At 48.9% G+C, this 20852-nt stretch overlaps 5 protein-coding genes across 5 annotated transcripts; 2 read left to right on the forward strand and 3 right to left on the reverse strand.

The window, feature by feature from the left end:
- Positions 1-413: 413 nt before the first annotated feature.
- On the reverse strand, positions 414-1799 carry LOC128710028 (solute carrier family 52, riboflavin transporter, member 3-B). The gene is made up of 2 exons (XM_053805072.1): positions 669-1799; positions 414-608 (listed from the first exon to the last, which is right to left on the reverse strand). The coding sequence occupies exons 1-2, from the start codon at positions 1797-1799 to the stop codon at positions 414-416; spliced, it is 1326 nt and encodes a 441-aa protein (XP_053661047.1).
- A 2645-nt stretch (positions 1800-4444) lies between these two features.
- On the reverse strand, positions 4445-5931 carry LOC128707217 (bifunctional phosphoribosylaminoimidazole carboxylase/phosphoribosylaminoimidazole succinocarboxamide synthetase). Its single transcript, XM_053802205.1, has 3 exons — positions 5913-5931; positions 5326-5787; positions 4445-5247 (listed from the first exon to the last, which is right to left on the reverse strand). The coding sequence occupies exons 1-3, from the start codon at positions 5929-5931 to the stop codon at positions 4445-4447; spliced, it is 1284 nt and encodes a 427-aa protein (XP_053658180.1).
- A 4799-nt stretch (positions 5932-10730) lies between these two features.
- Positions 10731-12568, forward strand: LOC128719363 (amidophosphoribosyltransferase-like). The gene is made up of 3 exons (XM_053812990.1): positions 10731-11565; positions 11643-11998; positions 12074-12568. Exons 1-3 carry the CDS (start codon positions 10731-10733, stop codon positions 12566-12568), a joined length of 1686 nt encoding a protein of 561 aa, XP_053668965.1.
- Positions 12569-13171: 603 nt separating this feature from the next.
- On the forward strand, positions 13172-17902 carry LOC128718737 (splicing factor 3B subunit 1-like). The gene is made up of 7 exons (XM_053812361.1): positions 13172-13180; positions 13396-13429; positions 13841-14115; positions 14189-14312; positions 14378-14457; positions 14539-14709; positions 14783-17902. Exons 1-7 carry the CDS (start codon positions 13172-13174, stop codon positions 17900-17902), a joined length of 3813 nt encoding a protein of 1270 aa, XP_053668336.1.
- Positions 17903-18778: 876 nt separating this feature from the next.
- Positions 18779-19628, reverse strand: LOC128708999 (pro-resilin-like). The gene is made up of 3 exons (XM_053803985.1): positions 19536-19628; positions 18965-19045; positions 18779-18907 (listed from the first exon to the last, which is right to left on the reverse strand). The coding sequence occupies exons 1-3, from the start codon at positions 19626-19628 to the stop codon at positions 18779-18781; spliced, it is 303 nt and encodes a 100-aa protein (XP_053659960.1).
- Between the last annotated feature and the right edge of the window lie 1224 nt (positions 19629-20852).

Raw genomic sequence — 20852 nt, forward strand, 5'->3', positions numbered from 1 at the left:
TGCGTATAAGTATTCGAGAAAGGGATACACTGGGGGCGAGTTCTTCCCAAAAAGTCCAACATTGAAAGCGAGCTTATCAGTGCTAAGGAGCGAAATGATGGCTGTTTGAAAATGATAACTGCAGCTATGATACTGAGCTACTACTGCGAGTTTCCTGTAACAGCAGTGCCTTTATATTATAAACCCACAAGTCCACGTTTTCTTAATATTTAAACTGTTTGTTTTATTCACTTAAGAAAAGTTGCGTTCAAAATCTTTTTGAAACATTCATTTTAACGCCGTTTTGCATTATGAATATCACGAGTTCTGCATCATTCTGGCTCTAGAATCGTCAGAACAGCTAGTCCAGCTTACCGCTACGATTAGTTATGGGCATATAAATATGCGCTGTGACGCCCTAATAATATCAGTCCTTAACATGGATAGTATTGCTCGAATGTATCGGTATAGTTGACCAACGTGAATGACAGTAGTGAGCCAACCAAGGACCCCAGCTGCGACGCTACACCTACCCAGACGAGCGTTTGTCCGCCTTCGGTGCGCAGTAGTGTCGTGATGGCTAGTCTGATGTAGCTCACTAGACCAACCAGTAACGTCCAGCAGGCAACCTGCAAGAAGATGCCAAGATGAGCTGTGGATATACAGGGAGTGTTTAGCTCTCTACCCACCACCATAATATCTCCCAGTACGTTGTGCATAAGCGGTGGATCGGGGCTCGTGATGGCAGTAGTGAGAGCGTACGCTGCGAACGGGACAAACACTACCGACAGGGCAACTATCGAGCGTGTCGAGTTTCGCTGGACGAAGAACGCTAGGAAACAAGCGACCGGGTTTGCCATACTGCTGAGCGTCACCGTCAGATGGTAGGCTACATTACCGTACGGCAGACAGGAGTACGACTGTACGCTAGGGAAGAAACCATTCCCAAACAGACACATGATGCTGATCAGCACCATCAGCAGTAGGTAGTTGGTGCGGTCCAGTGAAACCTTGCCGGGCAAGGACGTCTTCTCCGACTGCGATCGGCATTCCTCATCGTTGGGTGTGCTCTTCTCGTAGGCGTAGTTGTTGCCATTTCCGATCGAAACAGCTGCATACTCCTGGCGACAGATGGGCAGTCGTTCGAGCAGTACAAACGCCACCATGCTGATCGCCAGTATCACGGACGACACGATAAAGTACGGCCGTGTGCTGAAGCGTGGTGGCGGCGTGTGGCTCGTGTACTGGGGTGGTTCTGCCGGGTCGGTACCGTTGACCGGTAGGCACTCGGCATTGCCACCTACGCCCTGGATCAGCGCCACAATGCTCGGCACGAACCCGCTGAAACCTTCGCCGATCAGGTAGGTGATGAGATAGATACCCTTGAAGCGGCCCATATAGGGCATGAACAGTACCGAGCTGGTGCACCCGACCAGCGACAGGGCGAACACGGTGATGAAGAGTGGCACCGATCGTTCCGCACCGAACACCTGCACCGTTCGGTCGTACACGAAGGCGGTCGCCATTGCGGCGCCGGAACCGACCGCTAGCAGCGCAACGATGAGGTACGCGTCCCGGAAGGACTTGAGGCGTAGCGCGGCGGTGTAAAGGATCGGGCCGATGTTGCCCAGCTGTATAATGACGACCAGGTACGAGGGTAGGTTCCACCCTTCCGGTGCGCTGCTGACCAACAGCGGCAACTGAACGTACACCGAGTTAATGCCGAGCCAGGAACCGATCCCGAACAGGATGGCAAGCAGGTCCACGATCAGCGCTCGCTCGCTGTTGACACCACACAGCATGTGCAGCTTCCTTCTCATGGTTTTCTCTTTGTGGTTCAGAGTTACCAGACGTCCAGGCAGATGTCGGCCCTTTATACGTAGTTTCTTTGTGCGAGGCTCCACTAATCTTGATGCTACGTAAACAAACCATCCAACAAAACACAGCTACGGGCAGAGGAGACGAGTAATCTTCACCGTATCTACAGGTTTTATGTCCAACGACTTGCCCCCATCTGCGTCAATCTTCAAATCAATCGATAACAAAAAAAAAACACCCGCAAACTAAAGGTAAAGATCTCAGTTATAGGCGGCACAATCCGCTGCAGGTCTATATCCGCACCTCAGCAGTACCAACAGATGACTGACTAATTGCTCGATCAATGCGATTCTTATCGCCGGTCGCGAACAGCGCACGATGCGCGAGACCGAGTTTCTACAGGCCCAAACTGTTGCTCGCCTGCTAGACGGTCGACGTACACGGTGACGATGGGAAAGCCTCTTCTAACTAGCAGCCCAGTGCGAAGGATGCTACCGAGTTGCTGATATGCGGTTCGCGAATGCGCGACCGCTTTCGGTTCGGTGGGTCGTCGTGCTGCGTACCGAACGCAGATGCCGACCGGCGGAATTGTTGGGGTTCAGGACTGTTCTTGAATCGGGCGGTGGAACCATTGGTATCAGTACAATTAGGTAGTGGCTCATTTCGTGATGACGTATCTGCGCCACTGTGTTACAAAGTCTTATGCTAATTATTGGCAGTAATGAATTATTACACCACAGTTTCGGTTTTTTTTTTGGTTTTGCTTGCATACACGCTGGTACACCGTTCCGTAACGCGGTGTATCTTATCAAGCGCAGGTAAATACCAGATAAACACGGTAACTGCCATTCAATGTCAATTAATTTCCACCACATTGTAATACAATCGTGCTGCTGACATTGTGGGAACGACCGATGGTGCTTCGTTAGTGCGAGTATGAAGTTCAATTACCGTAGTACACAGTGTCCACACGTGAGAGATACAGGAAAGGTGTCCACACACATCCATCTTTCTCTGCTTTGTTCATCTACCACTATCACTATCTTAGCATTATAACGATATACATCAAACTTTCCATCCGCTGTTACGAGGGTAAGAGACCTTTAGTATATCTGCGCTAATATTCCATGTACCAGCAGCAGGTCAGTAAGGTGTATATGGGCAATCTTGGGTAAATATTAAACAAACACAACCAGGGCCTCGACAGAAACTCGCTGCGTGTCAAGCAGTACAATTAGGCTGCTCCGTTAGCGTGCAGACGTAATGGCCGTCATAGGCGTGGATTAGTCCGGCCAGTTACATATAGCATGGTAAAAGGGAAGTGCAATCAGAATCTTGATATTTCACGCCTGGCTAGGTACAGTGTTAGTTAAACCGTAGACTGTGCGACGAATTGTTTTGGACTTTTGTAAGCTCATTGTTTTTGCGAGCTACGGCCCAAGTGCGTTTCTGGTAGTTTGTTCGTAAAAAGAAAATGGTGTTAAGCGTAACAAGTTCACTTCGAGGTCAATCGATTCAGATCAAGTTCTGGGCGTTTCATCTTGCGCCTTAAGTATGCACTGTGCACTGTGACACTGGTTGGCATCCAATCACAGATGCTTATGACGAAAGCTCCACAATCATTAAACTTTTGCTATTGCACTGTAGGAATTGTCCATTGCACAGGGAGCTCTGTAGGAATTGGGAATATTATTGGTGTAATATGAAAACTTACACTTACCTTTGCCTGTAAATGTTAAGTCTAATTAATGATGAAGAACGATGGTCTTAAGAAGAAATTCCTATAATTTTCCACTAGTTTTCCGCGATATTTCTAACTACGTCATGTTTTATATAGATGAATTTTCCTTAATGTTTCAAGTAATTATTTTATTTTCCCAGTTAAAAGTTAGTGGACAATTTGTCACAGGATTTGATTATAACATGAAAATGTTCTAAGTATGTGTATAATAAACCAAACAGAGCCAAAACTCTAACTTAGTTAGCCCTTATCTTTCTACTGCATGGGTGAACCTAACAACAGTTTGTACATCATATTGCCAACCTTTAGGCGTACACTTACCTTTGCCTACCTTTAGGCGGACTACAATATTTTTCCTAGTTCCAAAGAAAACTAAAACAAAACGAAACATTTGTATCCGTAATAGAGTCATTTATATTTGTGTTTTTATTACATTTCTTCTGCTATTCTCAAATTTTATTCTAAATAACTAGCATAACACTTAACAAATAAACTCCTAGCGTTCCGAATGTGTTGATGTTAATCTCAGTAATTTTGTTTTCCTTCCAGCGATGCGTGTGTCTTGTCGATGAAGGTTACGAACAGAGCTTATTATGAAGGTACTCGTTACTCGTTCAAAGTCCTTGAACTAAATAGTTCTATCTTCCGGCGGTTTCTAACAGCACTATTTGATTATTGAAGTTAAAGGTCACCTCTATCAAAAGGAAACATGTTTGTTGAAATTGATTGTTGTCCGCATTGATTGGCAGGCGAAGATGTGATTAACCGCGATGACAAAACGTGTTGTGTTGTATTATAAACATTATACGATATTTATTCTAGGATAGAATTTAACGGTGCACAATAAATCAATAATAGCATTGGGAACTCGAGTGAGTTTGCATTTTGGTCGGTTATAAGATGTGTTCAGTTTTGACGCACTCCGCGCATCTTTTTGTCCGCCAGAATCAGGTTGGAGTAGTTGTCCAGCTGCTTCACACGCAGCTTGCTCCAGATCATGAAGTTCTTCATGCCGAGAATTTGAGCGGCATGCAGGGCGGCTGCCTCCGGGTAGAGAACCGTCACGCATCCCAGTCCGGACGGTAGGTTCAGGCTAGACCACACATCCTGGTTGACGTTATCCGGCTTGACTGGCGGACAGTTAATGACCGGATAGTTGGTGTTGCCGCTCAGCACCGGTCCGAGTCCATTCGAACGGCCGGCGACGGTAACGAACACCAGCTCGCTCAACACACTCTCGTACTCGCTCACCATGTGGAGCGTCGTTTGCGTACCCTTGTGTGCCGACGTTACCCGCAGCTCCGTGTTGAGTCCGAGCGCGGTACAGTGCTTTGCAATCTTTTCGCAGTGTTCCTTGTCGGAGGCGCTTCCCATCAAGATAACGACCAGATGGTTGTTGGCCGCAACCATCCCATCGAGCTGATCGCTCACCCAGGTGAAGTTGCGCTTTACCGTGTCTAGATCAGCGGCGGTGACGTTAGCGAGATTGCGGTACACTTGCTTATCCACCATCAGGCGCTTATCGCCGGACGGCCACAGACGCCACGAGTCCGAATCAATCACATCGGCCACTAGCAACTGACCTTCCGCATCCACACCGAACTCGATCTTCATGTCGATCAACGCACAGTCCCGGGTGGCCCAGGCACGCTCCAGCACCTCAAACACCAGTGCGGTCGTTTGACGCATAATATCCACCTCATCCTGACCTATGTTTATGTGTACAACCAGCAAAAGCATTTGTATCACAAACTCTCACAAAAAATTATAATAATTTCTTAACTTACCAATAGTCACACCATTCACCTTGAAGGCAGCACACACAATTTGCTCTTCGCTCCACTGGGGATCATCGTTTGCATCGTCCTTGAAGAACGTTTCGACCTTGGCCGGTGCGAACCGGAAGCCCTCCTTCACGCCGGGGTTGCGCTTCAGATAAGAACCGGTCGCGAGACGGCGCGTCACCCACTCGATCGGTACCATCTCGCATTTGCGTGCCAGGAACGCGTTGTCCGAAATCATGCGCACGAACGCGGTCTTCAAACCGGCCTGGTTCAGCAGTGTGAACACCTTCGCGTTAGTTTGATTGGAGATTTTCGCCTTGCCCTCAAGGTCATGCGCCCGGACACCGTTATGGGCCGTGATGCGGTCCTTGTTCAGCAGGATCGAGAAACCCGGCATGGTCGGCACATCGTACACCTGCTTGGTTTTGCCCTCGATCAGCAGCTTACCGGTCTTGATACCACCAACTGATGCACGTGTGTGGATGTGTGCGTGTGATTGTAGGCAAGCGAAAGGGTTTATTACCGAACAAAGGAGTTTATAATAGACAAAACAAACGAAAAATGGTAGCCTTGCAAAAGGAAAAACTTACCTTCCGTAACGGTTGCCATGTTGGTAGGGGAAAGTGTAAAATATGTGCCCCGGGCTGTGGATGAGATTCTAAACGATGGCCTTGAGCTGTGAAGTGAACTTGCCTCAAGCACGATCAGTCACCAAATACAGGGAGCATACAACGCTTCACCACACTAAATACCGACGTCGTTTGAGCGCCCGGGAGCAACCCGTTCCAAACGCACTTTCACAAACACACTGGCACGCAGATTGTAGAGTGTTGGTCCAACCGGTGCGCGTAGCTGGAATCTCCCTGTTATCAGCTATGCTTTTGCTCAAATCTGCCGTGTAGTGGTGATGGCGGATCATCACGCTTGCAGGCCCCGACCCACGGCAGTGTTGGTGTGAGACTTTATTAGCGCGGAAATCGCTTCGCTGTCAACATGGGTTCCGCATCCATTGCCGGCATTCGTCCACACGACAAGATGAGCGGATTGAATGCTAGGCGACCCGGCAACGTCCATCGTCTCTTCCATTCCCTTGCATGACCGTATCAAAACAATTTGCCGCAGGGGTCAACTACGCGCGGTTGGCTTTTGGGAACAACAAGTTGTTTTGTAAGCTGGTCCCGGGTGTGTAATCTCCGACTCCGACGTACCAATGCCAGGCACGTCCAGCAAGTTCTTCCCCTCGCGGTGCGATAGGTGTCTCGGTACGTTGCCATGGTTGCCAGGGCACCGGAAGGATGGTTGGATTTAATTTCGTGATTAAGAAAGTGTAGCAATCGCGACTAATCTCGCTGCCGAACCGCTAACACGTTGTCGTGCCGCAAATCCAGGTCCGAGCACATGTGGACTGCACGCGACCTGGAAATCGATGTTTTTTTTTGTGGAGTAGTCACAGAATATTTTTCGAGAGAAGTTGCCAATGTGCTGGAATCATCCAGATTATTTTCAATAATGTCTATAGATGCACTCTTTCATTAATCTGAAACCAATTTGTCCAAGGTTCTTACGTCTTTCAAATTCTCATCTTCATGTTAGCAGCAATCTAGCAAGCTCTTACTCTTATTTCACAAGTTGTCACCTTGGAAGTCTTTATTACTCATTATTCATTATTACTGAGTTAATTACCGTCGAGTTGTTGGAGCCCTTCTCTGGTTTATGACTGACTGAGGGGATCACTTGACTAAGATACGACTGACTAACCTCTGTATATGTGCCAGAACCTACCGAGTAAGTACTCAGATAATTCTTGAAAATCATTCATTCAGATTTCATTTATATGAAATATTATGTGGGTCAGAGGATTCTATCACCTCACGGACAAGGTCCACATCTCAGTGGACGCATGTCAGTGCTAGAAGCACGAAATATCAACTCAAAACTCTAAGACCCTTGTACTTGTTTTTAGGTCACCCCAAACAGCCTTAATCATCACTTTCACCCTCACCGTCCGCAACCCGGCCCGATCCTTCATCTCTAATACACATAATCAGAGAATGCCTACCCCGATTTTTAGGTCAAACGGACGGCTGCTTCGTACTTTTGTTTACCGCCAGGCCAAGTGCAGCCAGGCGCAAGAGATTGTTTCGAGCAACAATATTTACGTTTTGATTTCGAATCTCCCTTTCATCCCCGCTTACGCACTTCCACAATGCGTAGCCTTGAAACCGTGGGCTACGATTGGGGCCGTTCGGCAACAAACAGCATTTGTTGTGATCGACCGGTTAAATACAGCGATGCGGTAAGTATGGGGCTGATAACGCATCGAAAGTGAAAATAATATTTTTCCTATTGTCTTTGATGGATGTTACGGGGTAGTTTGGAAGGATGTGAGATGAGTCAACTTTTAGGGGAAAACAATGTTTACCAATGTTCCAGGGGTTGTTTGTTTGTTTACTTGCTGGACATCTGATGGGTATTTACGTTTCATTACAATTTTGCACCAATAAATCAGATTACACATATTATTTTGACGCAAAACTTTGCGGTTGTCCACCTACTTGCATGCATGTTTTGCCCTAATAATCTGCTCTTTTTCTAGTATTTGTAGACCAGTTGTAGAATGTTTCATCATTCGTGCATGAGCTGATGTCAGCTAAACTTGTCTTGTTGTTATCGGAAATAAAAAGACGCGAGAGTGTAAAGTTCAAAACTTCGATAAAAATGTTAGGTACATTGAGAAACATTAGCACAATGTATGAAACAACTGTTCAGAATATAGTGTCCTGATAGATATCAGATAATGTCTCCACATCGTCTAGAAGCTGCTATTGGCCCTACTGTTGCATCTCGTGTCGTAATTCCAAATTTGTCAATCATTCTATAATCTTTGTTCTTTCTCCTGCTCTCTCTCTCTCTCTCTCTCTTTTACCAATAACGTTTTCGTTCTAATCAGTGTTACTAGGGTAATGCGCGACCCTCAAGGAATCTTCCAAATTATGCGTATGAATGCGTGTGTATCTATAAAGCATCTCCTGATTTATGTTCGCAGCAAGTCATCAATCCGCGTTAAGGCAGAGCATTAGCCTGTGGAGAATTTCGGTTCTCCACGAGCATCTTCCCGCACCACTACAAAACGCACCGCGACGATAACTTTGCTTCGCACAACACACGTGAAACCAACCCGTTTCGTTCGTACACGCGTGTGTTGGTGTGTCTGCATGGATCTTTCGATCGCGCGCTTATCCTACACCGCTGGGCAATTTTTTTTCAATAGTTTTTTTTCGGTTTGGTTGGAGTCTGTGGCGGAATGCAGCAGAATCTGCTGACCACGCTAAATAGCAAGCCGGTACGAACCGGGTTGTCAGAGTGAGAAAGCGAATGGAGCGATCGCTGTTGAGTGCATGTGTGAGCGGGGTCACATCGTACGTACGTGCAGACGATCGCTACGAAGGCACGCAGACTAACGTAGCAAACGCTCGCTCAGGCCCCGAGCGGCATCTATCAACATCCTAAGCAGCAAAACCCTCTCGAGGGCCCGCGTGCAAGCGTGCGCGCCTTCGCAACCCAGCGCCCGGGTCCCAGTGCCTGTAAGTATTAAATGTGACTATGGGAACGATCATAAATCAGTTACTATTCACGGTTGATCATTGCGGACGGCTACGTGAGCAGTACGGAACGCACAGCACACGCGGAATCCTCCGCTGGCATACAATCAAGAGCCTCGATCTTCAACAAATCTTTACACTACTTTTAACTCCTCTCTTTCCACCACTACTTCGTCCATCCACCGCACGTCCGCATCCTGTTCCGTGCCCGTGTCTTGGGTTGCGAAACCCGGTACCCGGTACTGATCGATCGAAAGTGTGTACCATTGCACATTCAGCCCCCGTTGCCTGAGCGTTCCAGTTGCAAGTTGGCCAGGCCTGCCTTAAACGAAACGGCATACGACATACTCTACACGCACACGCTCTGCAATCAAATAGCACCAAAAAGTCACCACACACGGTTTTTGCCAATACCCGGGAGGTACGTGCACAGGTGAGTGTGAGTGGTTCTAGTGATTGCAGAAAATCTTCCGGCCTTCAGTTGGGTATCTCCCCTCCCTCCGCGTTGCCGTTTTGCCGTTCGCATCCTGTCTCCCTCCAGTCCAGTGCCATAGCAAATAACCCGTCCTTTGTACACATATCGGCAAAGTAATCCTACGCACTATTGACGGGAGCGCAGCGTGCACGTGAACCATTTGTTCAGGTTTGTTTTTTATCTCTCTCTTCTATAGTGCAGATAAACAAAGGTCTTTTTAGAGACATTGTAGAAGTTAGGTTAGCTTTAGACTGTTAATTGGTAGACGTACCTGTTTAGAACCTTAGCAGTGGTTAGCAGTGTTTGGAGATGAATGTTCAGATTAGGGGAAAGATAGAAGAGTTACAAAACCTCTGCTGTATAGGATGCCCGTTCTGGTATGAAAGTCTGATAATTTTCTGAGGTTTTTACGAAAAAGTACAGAGGAACTCCGATTATCCGTACACATCGTGATTGGACGGTTATCAGTCCTCCCGATTAATCGGCTTTCCACTGTAAATGAATCCTTTGATGCAGATAGGCAAATGAAAGAGGGCATTAATCTCAAACTGCCAGATCTTCCAGAACTATGTGCTCCGTAGATAAACAACGCTAGAGAGGATCCAAATTCTAATTAGCATTTCTTGATGATTCTCGATCGATTCGCAAGCAGACACGAGAGCGCAACAATCATCAGAGTAATAGGTACAGGGCCTAAACCTATCACCAAACAGCATTAGTAGAACCGGGTAAAGCTGTACAGTGTTGTTGGGAATGTTTTGTGTTTATAAGTATGACTCTTCTCTTCCCCTTTCTCACCGCTTTATCGCCATCCTATTCAGCGACGTTCCAGCGTGAATCGAACCGATTAAGACCCCGATAGGATCCGTCGACGCCGCACGTTCGTTGCTAGCGCTGATAACGCGCACACGGCCTGAGCTCATCGACGTAAAAGCTGCTGGAAAAACGTGTGTAACGCGTATCCGGGCCTGGTGATAGTGAGCGGATTCTTGCATTCGAGTAGGTCACCCAAAGGGGGCAAAACAATAACAAACAACAGTCGGTGCCTACTGGCGGGTAGTGGTGTTTTTGCCTTCAGGTTCTATGCCCCCGGGGTCCCACGGAAACAGTAGTAGGGTGTTGTGGTTGTACGCTGACGCCAATTCTTTGTCCTGCTTGTTTGTGTTTTGTCGTCCTTTTTAAAGTGCAGTGGAGATACCCGGCCCGGTGAAAGTGATTTAATGCGATAGCAAGCGTGCCCTTACTTTCATTAATGTAGTATGACGGAGGGTTTTTTTTAATTTGCTTCTCTTCTTATGCTTGTTTTAGCACTGCGAGAAAGATTAATGGAGATGGCACATACGTCACAGCAGTACCCGGAAATGGAGCAGGTCCACGAGCCGGTCTCTACCAATAGTTGCTGTCAGAGTAGTAGCAGTGCACCACTAGCATCGGCGATGGAGAATCTTGCGATCCAGCCTCATCAACAAACGGCACCGCTAGGTCTGGGGAAGAAGCGTGCCGGACGGGGCGCTGTTTTGAGCGGGCTCACCCACGAGTGTGGCGTGTTCGGTGCGATTGCGACGGGCGAATGGCCGACGCAGATTGACGTGGCGCAGGTCATCTGTCTCGGGCTGGTGGCGCTACAGCACCGCGGCCAGGAGTCGGCCGGTATCGTGACGAGCGAGGGTCACTGTGCGAAAAACTTTAACGTGCACAAAGGCATGGGCATGATTAACAATATCTTCACGGACGACTCGATGAAGAAGCTGAAGGGTAATCTCGGCATCGGGCATACGCGCTATTCGACGTCGGCCGCGTCAGAGGAGGTCAACTGTCAGCCGTTCGTGGTGCATACGGCGCATGGTGCGCTCGCGCTAGCACACAACGGCGAGCTGGTGAACTGTGAGAGCCTGCGGAAGGATGTGCTGTCTCGCGGTGTCGGACTGTCGACGCACAGTGACTCGGAGTTGATCACGCAGGCGCTCTGTTTGAACCCGCCCGAGGGTGAGGTGGATGGACCGGACTGGCCGGCGCGCATCAAGCATCTGATGCAGCTCGCACCGCTCTCCTACTCGCTCGTGATCATGCTCAAGGACAAAATCTACGGCGTGCGCGATCCGTACGGCAATCGGCCATTGTGCATTGGCAAGATCGTACCGCTTACTATCGGCGCGTACCGTCACGGTAAGTTACCTGATTCGAAATACGAAAGATACCTACTGTTAGTCCTGCGGTTGCCTTGATGTTATTTCACATTGCAGAAAAGGTCGACAAACTGCCGGCAGAAGGATGGGTGATATCGAGTGAGAGCTGCGGCTTCCTGTCGATCGGTGCCCGGTACGTCCGAGAGGTACAACCCGGTGAGATTGTGGAGCTAACGCGCGACGGCATCAAAACGATCGACATTGTCGACTGTCCGGAGAATCGGCGCCATGCGTTCTGCATCTTCGAGTACGTGTACTTCGCCCGGTCGGACTCCATTTTCGAGGGGCAGATGGTGTACTCGGTGCGTTTGCAGTGTGGCCGTCAGCTGGCACGTGAAGCCGGTGTCGATGCAGACATTGTCAGTTCTGTGCCGGAGTCCGGTACGGCAGCAGCTCACGGCTTTGCACGAGAGGTAGGGTATACGGCGGGTTAGCATCGGCTCATCACCACATCCATGATAATTCTCCGTTCCTTTCAATTCTCCAAGGCTAATCTCAACTTTGCGGAGGTGTTGTGCAAAAACCGATACGTTGGCCGTACGTTCATTCAACCGTCGACACGACTTCGGCAGCTCGGTGTGGCAAAAAAGTTTGGTGCGCTGTCGGAGAACGTAGCCGGCAAACGGTTGGTCTTGATTGACGATTCCATCGTGCGGGGCAATACGATCGGTCCGATCATTAAGCTGTTGCGCGATGCCGGTGCGCTGGAGGTCCATATCCGGATAGCGAGTCCGCCGCTGCTCTACCCGTGCTACATGGGCATCAACATTCCGACACGCGAGGAGCTTATCGCGAACAAGCTGAACGCGGAGGAGCTGGCAAAGTATGTCGGTGCGGACAGCTTAGCGTACCTGAGCGTGGAAGGTTTAAAGAAAGCGGTACAGCTAAACATGGCTGCAAAGAAACCGGAACAGGTTGGGCACTGTACCGCCTGTCTGACCGGCGACTACCCGGGCGGGCTACCGGATGAGCTGGACTGGTAGAGAGCACATGCTATTTGTTTTGTGTGGTTATATATATATATTTTTTTTTCCTGCATTTACAATGTAAGAACATAGTGACGTAATCTAATCGTACGATCTGAGCTGAACAATAAATAATGAGACTTTAATTTAATGAGTCACACGCAAAATTACTATGCTATATTTATTGCTTACTTTATTGCGTCCTGCAGAGGTTTCAGGGTACCGTATTCTGAATGCAATTATGATAAACGTTTTTTTTCTTTATTTTGATATAGAACTGATGTTTCTGCTTCATGGTTATAGCGCCCTCTAGCGAGAGAAAATCGATCAGGTTTATGTCCATGGAGAGCTACTGCTCAGTCCGTTTCTGATTAACAAAAAGTTATAAGGATGAGAGTTCAATGAAATCCTACATGAAGCAACCTAATTCGGATCACAGCAGAATTATCATATTGTAGTGATGGCCAATAATTCCAAAATAACGAAAGAAATGAAGACTGAATATGTAAACTCTTTCCAATCTCAACCGGTAAAAATCTTTATTTACAGCGCCGTGATTTCAGGCGTATGTTGGGCTGTCATTATACAGCTGTCAAGGTATATGCACATCGGGTGGATCAGATGGTTCAGGTTTATAATTTTAAACCGTCTACTATATAACGTTCGGTTTTTCCTTCTACTGTCATCGATGGTGTCAAAAATACGTGAATTTTCTTGAAAACCGTCTTTTCCACGCAGCACGGATAATCCGACACCCGGTCAAATGCTAACCGTAGAATCGGCGCTTCCGGCTTATTGAGTCTGGTTTCCCAGAATCGTACTTGATATTTTAGTGTTGTATTTAGTGGATAAAGGAAAACGCTGTGCAAACTCACGAAGGTAAGTTACACGTGGGAAAGGTCAATAATTTTCATTGCTCCACGACCGGCATTCTTTTAATTTTCGGCACCGCTTCAGAATGTGCAAGTTGCGACAGGACAATTTCAAACCAAATCACAGCAACCATATTTGATTCATTTGTTTCTCGTGTGTAAGAGGCTGCGAGGTATCTTCTTATGGTCCTGTCCGTGATATTATAACATTTGCCGAGCTGTTACGAAGAATTATTGGTTTAACAATTACCAATACTAATAAGATACTAATTACTTGCAATATACAGCGTCGTTGTCCTTCTTGGTTTCGTTGACACACGAGTTTAAAAGGTTATTTCTAGACCTGCCTACGGATTGCGACTTGGCATAGAGTAATGAAAGTGTTAATCTAAATACTTCTTCGCTTGTTTCTTTACAGATATAGAACCTCACATTCGAGATTTACAGGCGAAAAAGAAAGAGATGAACGCGGAAGCGGCAAAGGAGAAGGAGGCAGATTTGGCCGACAGTGGGGACTTCGATAGCGAACCTTATGATGGCGGTGAGAGCGGCAGTAAATTCGAGGGCTATGTTACATCGATCGCTCCAAATGACGATACTGACAACGAGGAGGACGAAGGCATGCCCATCGGACGGAACAATCGTCCAATGGGCTACACGGCACCAACGGCACTGCTGAACGAGATGGCACAGGTATGGTGTGACTTCGGTGGGGCCTTAGAAAGTTTGTTGGTACTAAAGAATTTTGTAAATACGACGTTTGCAGGGCGAGGATTACGATCCGTTTGCAGAACGACGAAAACCTACGGTTGCAGAAAAAGAGGATGAATATCGTCAAAAGCGTAGACATTTGGTCATTTCGCCTGAGCGAGTGGACCCGTTTGCAGATGGTACGTACATAGCCGGACGTGTAGGATTGAACCAATGTCTTTTTTGTTGTGTTCACTAATTACAGGAGGTGAAACGTCTGATGTTGGAGCTCGTTCGTATACGCAAATTATGCGCGAGCAGACGCTGAAAGGCGAAGAAGCGGAGGTAAGTTGTTGAATGGCGATATCCTTGCTGCAGTGCAAGGGACTAATTTGAGAGCGTTGTATGTCGTTTTTTTGTTTGTAGCTGCGCAAAAAAATCCAAGAAAAGGCCAAGGATGGATCGTTGAAGATTAGCAAGACAGAACAGGTGGCAAAACCGGCTCCGGTTGAAGCGAAGAAGCGTGGCCACTGGGATGTGCAATTCGTAGCACTAAAGAAGCTTGCCGTAGCGGCGACTCCAACCTGGGATGCTGAGGTATGAGAGTGATTCTGTAGTATCACACAAGCGAGCTATTCTATTCAATCCTTTTGCGTCACAATATTCGCAGAAAACTCCGGCTGACCGTCGCTGGGACGAAACTCCCGGACATAAAGGCAGCGAGACACCCGCAGAGAAGTCGACCCGTCGCAATCGGTGGGATGAACCGCCGAAAACCGACCGTGAAACACCCGGCCACTCGTGGGCGGAAACACCCCGTGCCGAGCGCGTCTCCAGCGATGGTGTGCTGCTCGATGCCACCACGCCCGCCTCGAAGCGCCGTTCCCGGTGGGATGAAACGCCGTCCAATGCAACTCCGTCGGCCATGACACTAACACCGCACGGCACGACGCCTGTCGGGCTGAAGGCAATGAAGATGGCAACACCAACACCGGGCCATCTCACTTGGATGGAACAACTGCAGGCATACCGCTGGGAGAAGGTCATCGACGAACGCAACAAACCGTTCACAGACGAGGAGCTGGATGCAATGTTCCCGGCCGTGTACAAAGTATTGCCTCCGCAAGCCGGTTACATTCCCATTCGGACGCCAGCCCGTGAGCTAAATGCCACACCGACACCGAATGCTGGCACACAGCCCGCCTTTTTCGTCCAAACGCAGCACAAATCGGCCAAGGTCGTGGATAACCAGCCGAAGGGAAATCTGCCCTTCATGAAGCCGGAAGACGCGCAGTACTTCGACCAGCTGCTGGTCGAGGTGGACGAAGATGCGCTCAGTCCGGAGGAGCAGAAGGAGCGCCGAATCGCGAAGCTTTTGCTCAAGATCAAGAACGGTAATGGATCGATGCGCAGGGCGGCACTGCGCCAGATTTCGGACAAAGCGCGCGAGTTCGGTGCGGGACCACTGTTTAATCAGATCCTGCCGCTGCTGATGAGTCCCACGCTCCAGGACCAGGAGCGGCATCTGCTGGTGAAGGTGATCGATCGCATACTGTACAGGCTGGAGGATTTGGTCCGCCCGTACGTGCACAAGATTCTGGTCGTGATCGAACCGCTGCTGATCGACGATGATTACTACGCGCGCGTGGAAGGTCGCGAGATCATTTCCAACCTGGCAAAAGCGGCCGGGCTGGCTACGATGATTTCGACGATGTGCCCGGACATCGACAGCATCGACGAGTATGTGCGTAATACGACGGCCCGTGCATTTGCGGTCGTTGCGTCCGCGCTAGGCATTCCGGCGCTGATGCCGTTCCTGAAGGCGGTCTGCAAGAGCAAGAAATCGTGGCAGGCGCGTCACACCGGCGTCAAGATCGTGCAGCAGATAGCCATTCTCATGGGCTGTGCGATACTTCCGCATCTGAAGTCGCTGGTCGAATTCATCGAACACGGATTGGTGGACGTGCAACAGAAGGTGCGCACCATTACGGCACTCGCGTTGTCTGCGCTGGCCGAGGCCGCCACACCGTACGGCATCGAATCGTTCGATTCGGTGCTGAAGCCGCTGTGGAAGGGCATCCGGACGCATCGGAGCAAGGGTTTGGCGGCGTTCCTGAAAGCCATCGGATATCTGATCCCGCTGATGGATGCGGAGCACGCGAGCTATTACACGCGCGAGATGATGCTCATTCTGATCCGCGAGTTCCAATCGCCGGACGAGGAGATGAAGAAGATTGTGCTGCAGGTGGTGAAGCAGTGCTGCGCGACGGACGGTGTCGAGGCGCAGTACATCAAGGAGGAGCTGTTGCCGCACTTCTTCAATCGCTTCTGGAACCAATGGACGGCGCCGAACCGACGCAACTACCGGCAGCTGATCGACACGACCGTCGAGATCGCGAACAAGGTCGGTGCGTCCGAGATCATCGAGCGCGTGGTGGACGACCTGAAGGGCGAGAACGAACAGTGCCGCAAGATGGTGATGGAAACGATCGAGAAGATTATGGCGAACCTCGGTGCGGCCGACATCGATTCGCGTCTGGAGGCGCAGCTGATCGACGGCATACTGTACGCGTTCCAGTCACAAACGACCGAGGAGGCGGTGATGCTGAACGGGTTCGGCACCGTTGTGAACCAGCTGGGCAAGCGCGTCAAGCCATACCTGCCACAGATCTGCGGTACCATCCTGTGGCGGCTGAACAACAAATCGACCAAGGTACGTGAGCAGGCCGCCGATCTGATCGCGCGCATTGCCGCGGTGATGAAGACGTGCGGGGAGGAGAAGCTGCTGGGCCATCTCGGGGTGGTGCTGTACGAGTACCTCGGCGAGGAGTACCCGGAGGTGCTCGGTTCGATTCTGGGCGCGCTGAAGGCAATCGTGAACGTGATCGGTATGACGAACATGACACCACCGATCAAGGATCTGCTGCCCCGGCTGACACCCATCCTGAAGAACCGGCACGAGAAGGTGCAGGAGAACTGTGTCGATCTGGTGGGCCGCATCGCGGATCGTGGGCCAGAGTACGTGTCGGCCCGCGAGTGGTTGCGCATCTGCTTCGAGCTGCTCGAGCTGCTGAGGGCGCACAAGAAGGCGATCCGGCGCGCCACGGTGAACACGTTCGGCTACATCGCCAAGACAATCGGGCCGCACGATGTGGTCGCTACGCTGCTGAACAACCTGAAGGTGCAGGAGCGTCAGAACCGTCTCTGCACGACCGTCGCCATCGCAGTTGTGGCGGAAACGTGCCGCCCGTTCACCGTGCTGCCCGCGCTCATGAACGAGTATCGCATGCCGGAACTGAACGTGCAGAACGGTGTGCTCAAGTCGCTGTCCTTCCTGTTCGAGTACATCGGCGAGATGGGCAAGGATTACATCTACGCCGTCTGTCCGCTGCTGGAGCACGCACTGTTGAGTCGCGATGTCGTCCACCGCCAGACGGCCTTGACCGCGATCAAGCACTTGTCGCTCGGTGTGTATGGATTCGGGTGTGAGGATGCGCTCATCCATCTGCTGAACTACGCGTGGCCGAACATCTTCGAAACCTCGCCCCATATGATGCGGGCGTTCACGGACGCGATCGAGGGACTGCGGGTAGCGCTCGGTCCGATTAAGATACTGCAGTACACGCTGCAGGGATTGTTCCACCCGTCCCGGAAGGTGCGCGAGATGTACTGGAAGATTTATAACACCCTGTACATCAGCGCCCAGGATGCACTGATCGCGGGCTATCCACGCATCACGAACGATCCCCGAAACCAATACGTTCGCTATGAGCTGGAGTACAATCTATAGGCATAGAAGGGATTTTTGTACTGATTGATGTAGCTAACATGACATTTATAACATTCACTGAATAATGATCCAGTTCAGTTGTGGCATGATACCAACCAGTCACCAGATCGGTTAGATACCGTACGTTCGGAACGAAAGCTACGGTAAACAAACACAACAACACTGTGATCAAGCCAATTTGCGATGCAGTTTTTTAAGACAATTTCTATCAAGCAATCGAGGAATAAAATTGGTTTCATTCACTACTCAGGCACGGACACTGACACCATGGAAGTTTTTCACACGAAGATCGGATAGATGTTATCTTTCGGTTTATGATGTACTTAATGGTATACCTATACAGTCATTTCGCAAGTTACGCAATAATCCCAACATTTTGACAGCTCGTTTGTTTATGAAAATAATGTTTTCATTTGTCATATTTTCAATTTTTCCCACAAATTCGTTACATTTCAACATTAATTTGTCGAAATAATCGTAAAAACATCAATTATTTACATGCTTCGGAATGCGAAAAGAAGAGATCGATCACCGAATACTAATTGTAAACGATATTCTGAAGGGAATCCAAGTTACGCAAGTTTCTCTGGCACGCATTATTCGCGTAACTCGGGAAAAGATTGTACTTCAATTTAGAGATAATCTGGTTACACATTGCAGACAAAACGACTGAGGAGGTAACTTTATTTACAATATCCTATAGATGCAGTACGACGGTGCACGTAGCGACTCACAGTCCTAAATTAAATAACCTTTCCTTCTACCGTTGTCCGTGAACGACTGAGGTCCAGGAATCCAAGTACCGTTCCAAGCGTCAAACACGAGGCTCAAAGGGGCGAGGGTTGACAGTGTCGGGAGAATAGGGAACGACCATCACTAGCCCGACAGTGGGTTCGCATTATCCTGGAAGTCGACTTCCGGCTGGAAGCCACCCTCCTTATCCACGATGTACTTGATGGTCATGAGCCGACCGTCGGGCAGCCACACGGAGTATCGGCCTGTCACCTGTGGGAAAAAAAACAGCTGTAGGCACTGGGCACAACAACACCCTGTCGTACATACCTTGCCGGCAGTATCTCCTGCTTCGTTTTTGTCAAAGAACAGCTGCTTCTCGGGGTCCTTCACTTCGTACTTGTATTCGTACTACGAGGGAGGAAATTTGAGGATGTAGTATGTAGCTCTCGGAAGTATTTTCTTGTATTGTATTGGAATTCCGTACTCTAAGAAGAACGACAAGAGCTCGCTAGCGTCTATTAGTAGTATGAGATATGTTGTACACCTCTTCAGGTGTAACGCTACTACAGATTAGTATTTTACTTAATGAATCTTATGAGAAGAGTCATTCATGTGAATGTTTAGTAGGGAGTCATTCAAAACATGAATCAAATCAGATTCATAAATCCGCAGGGCACTGGCAGCTCCTCTTGCAGGAGACCTTAGCTGATTATTGGGTCCATTTTTGGCACGAGCAAGAGGGGAGGAGAGCTTGGATGACTCATGAACCTTAGAGGATTCATGATTCTTTGAAGCAGAGATTCAGTTCACAGATTCATTCATGAAGTCATGAATTTTACACTCAGATTTACCCCACACTGATACAGATTAATCACACACCACTGCTGTTGCTACTTACTGCTTCATACTTCTCCGCTTGCGGTGCCGCATCCAGACGAACGACACACACACACAGCAGCACCCCAACCAACACTAGCAGCTTAATCGACATGATAGCAGGCAAACGATGGTTGATCAGTAGAGCAGAAGCAGCTTGACAGTAGTGCTGGTACGGGTGCGCTACTCAGATGCAGATCAGTCAGCAAGATAGTACACGCCACACGTCACTCACGGGACGCGCATTCGGAGGAGTTTGTGGAGTTGCAAAGCCGTTCGGATGCCTCGGGTGCACTGGATGCTGGCAGCTGGTTCGGATCCGATATTTATAGGACCTTCCTGCCCATGGCCGTTCCCGAACGCTGTACCCAAAGGGGGTGGACGATCGTGCCGTTGGTCGGCTGGCATCTGCCAATCCTCTTTTCCAGCCTGCCATCCAACCCAGAACTGGGGTTTGGTCCCACGGCACGACAATTTCTCACGAAGGCTCTGCCGCACGAGACGTCCCCGGGAGATGATTCCGGCTCTGGTGAGACCTTTGGCATTTAATCTGCTTTATTGAATTGGCTGCTGGAAAGTAGCTGCGTTTGGGCTTCTTGCCTTGCGTTACGGTGATCGTGTAGTTTCAATTGAACCAAGAACCGTGCAAGAATCGAACATCACTTACACTCAATTCAATGTTTGCTGTTTCAGACTGGTTTTACTGACTGCTATTGAACTTTTGAATGCGTTTGTCTTCGTTTAATCTCTGAGTAGTAATTTAAAGTTGTGTTGTTACGCTTATGACTCATAAGCTTCTTGCATATTAGCAATATAAACTTCATAATTTAGTACTAAACATGATGGGAATATAATGAAAAGGTGTTAAAATAATTGTTCGGCATACTAAAACAATCCAAAAACTCTGGCATCTTCGGTTTGAGTAACTTAAATCAAAGGTCATTTATATCTTATCTGATGAGCAGAATTATCTATCAGGAAGGTTTGCTTGTCAAGTTGCTGTGAGTGTAACGATAATGTCTTGATTTCAGACGTTGCTCCCATTGAACCAATCCCACGATCATCTTAATTTGAATATATATCAACCATATCCGCACCGCTGGAGCGCACAACGCATACAAATGTCACCCTAAGGTGCGATCTGAATACCTGCCCTAAATAGAATTAAACACACTTCTAGTATGCGAAACGTCGCCACCGTTGGACGAACGAATTTGAAGCTAGCATTGCTTACCTTGACGACAAACAGCAGCGGAAAAACGAACGAGACTAACACACTGACGAAGACGCCACGACGAGCATGCGAAGAATGCATTTTATTGGGACCCATAGCATGCCG

The sequence above is a fragment of the Anopheles marshallii genome, chromosome X, assembly GCF_943734725.1.
Source record: "Anopheles marshallii chromosome X, idAnoMarsDA_429_01, whole genome shotgun sequence".
Lineage (NCBI taxonomy): Eukaryota > Metazoa > Arthropoda > Insecta > Diptera > Culicidae > Anopheles > Anopheles marshallii.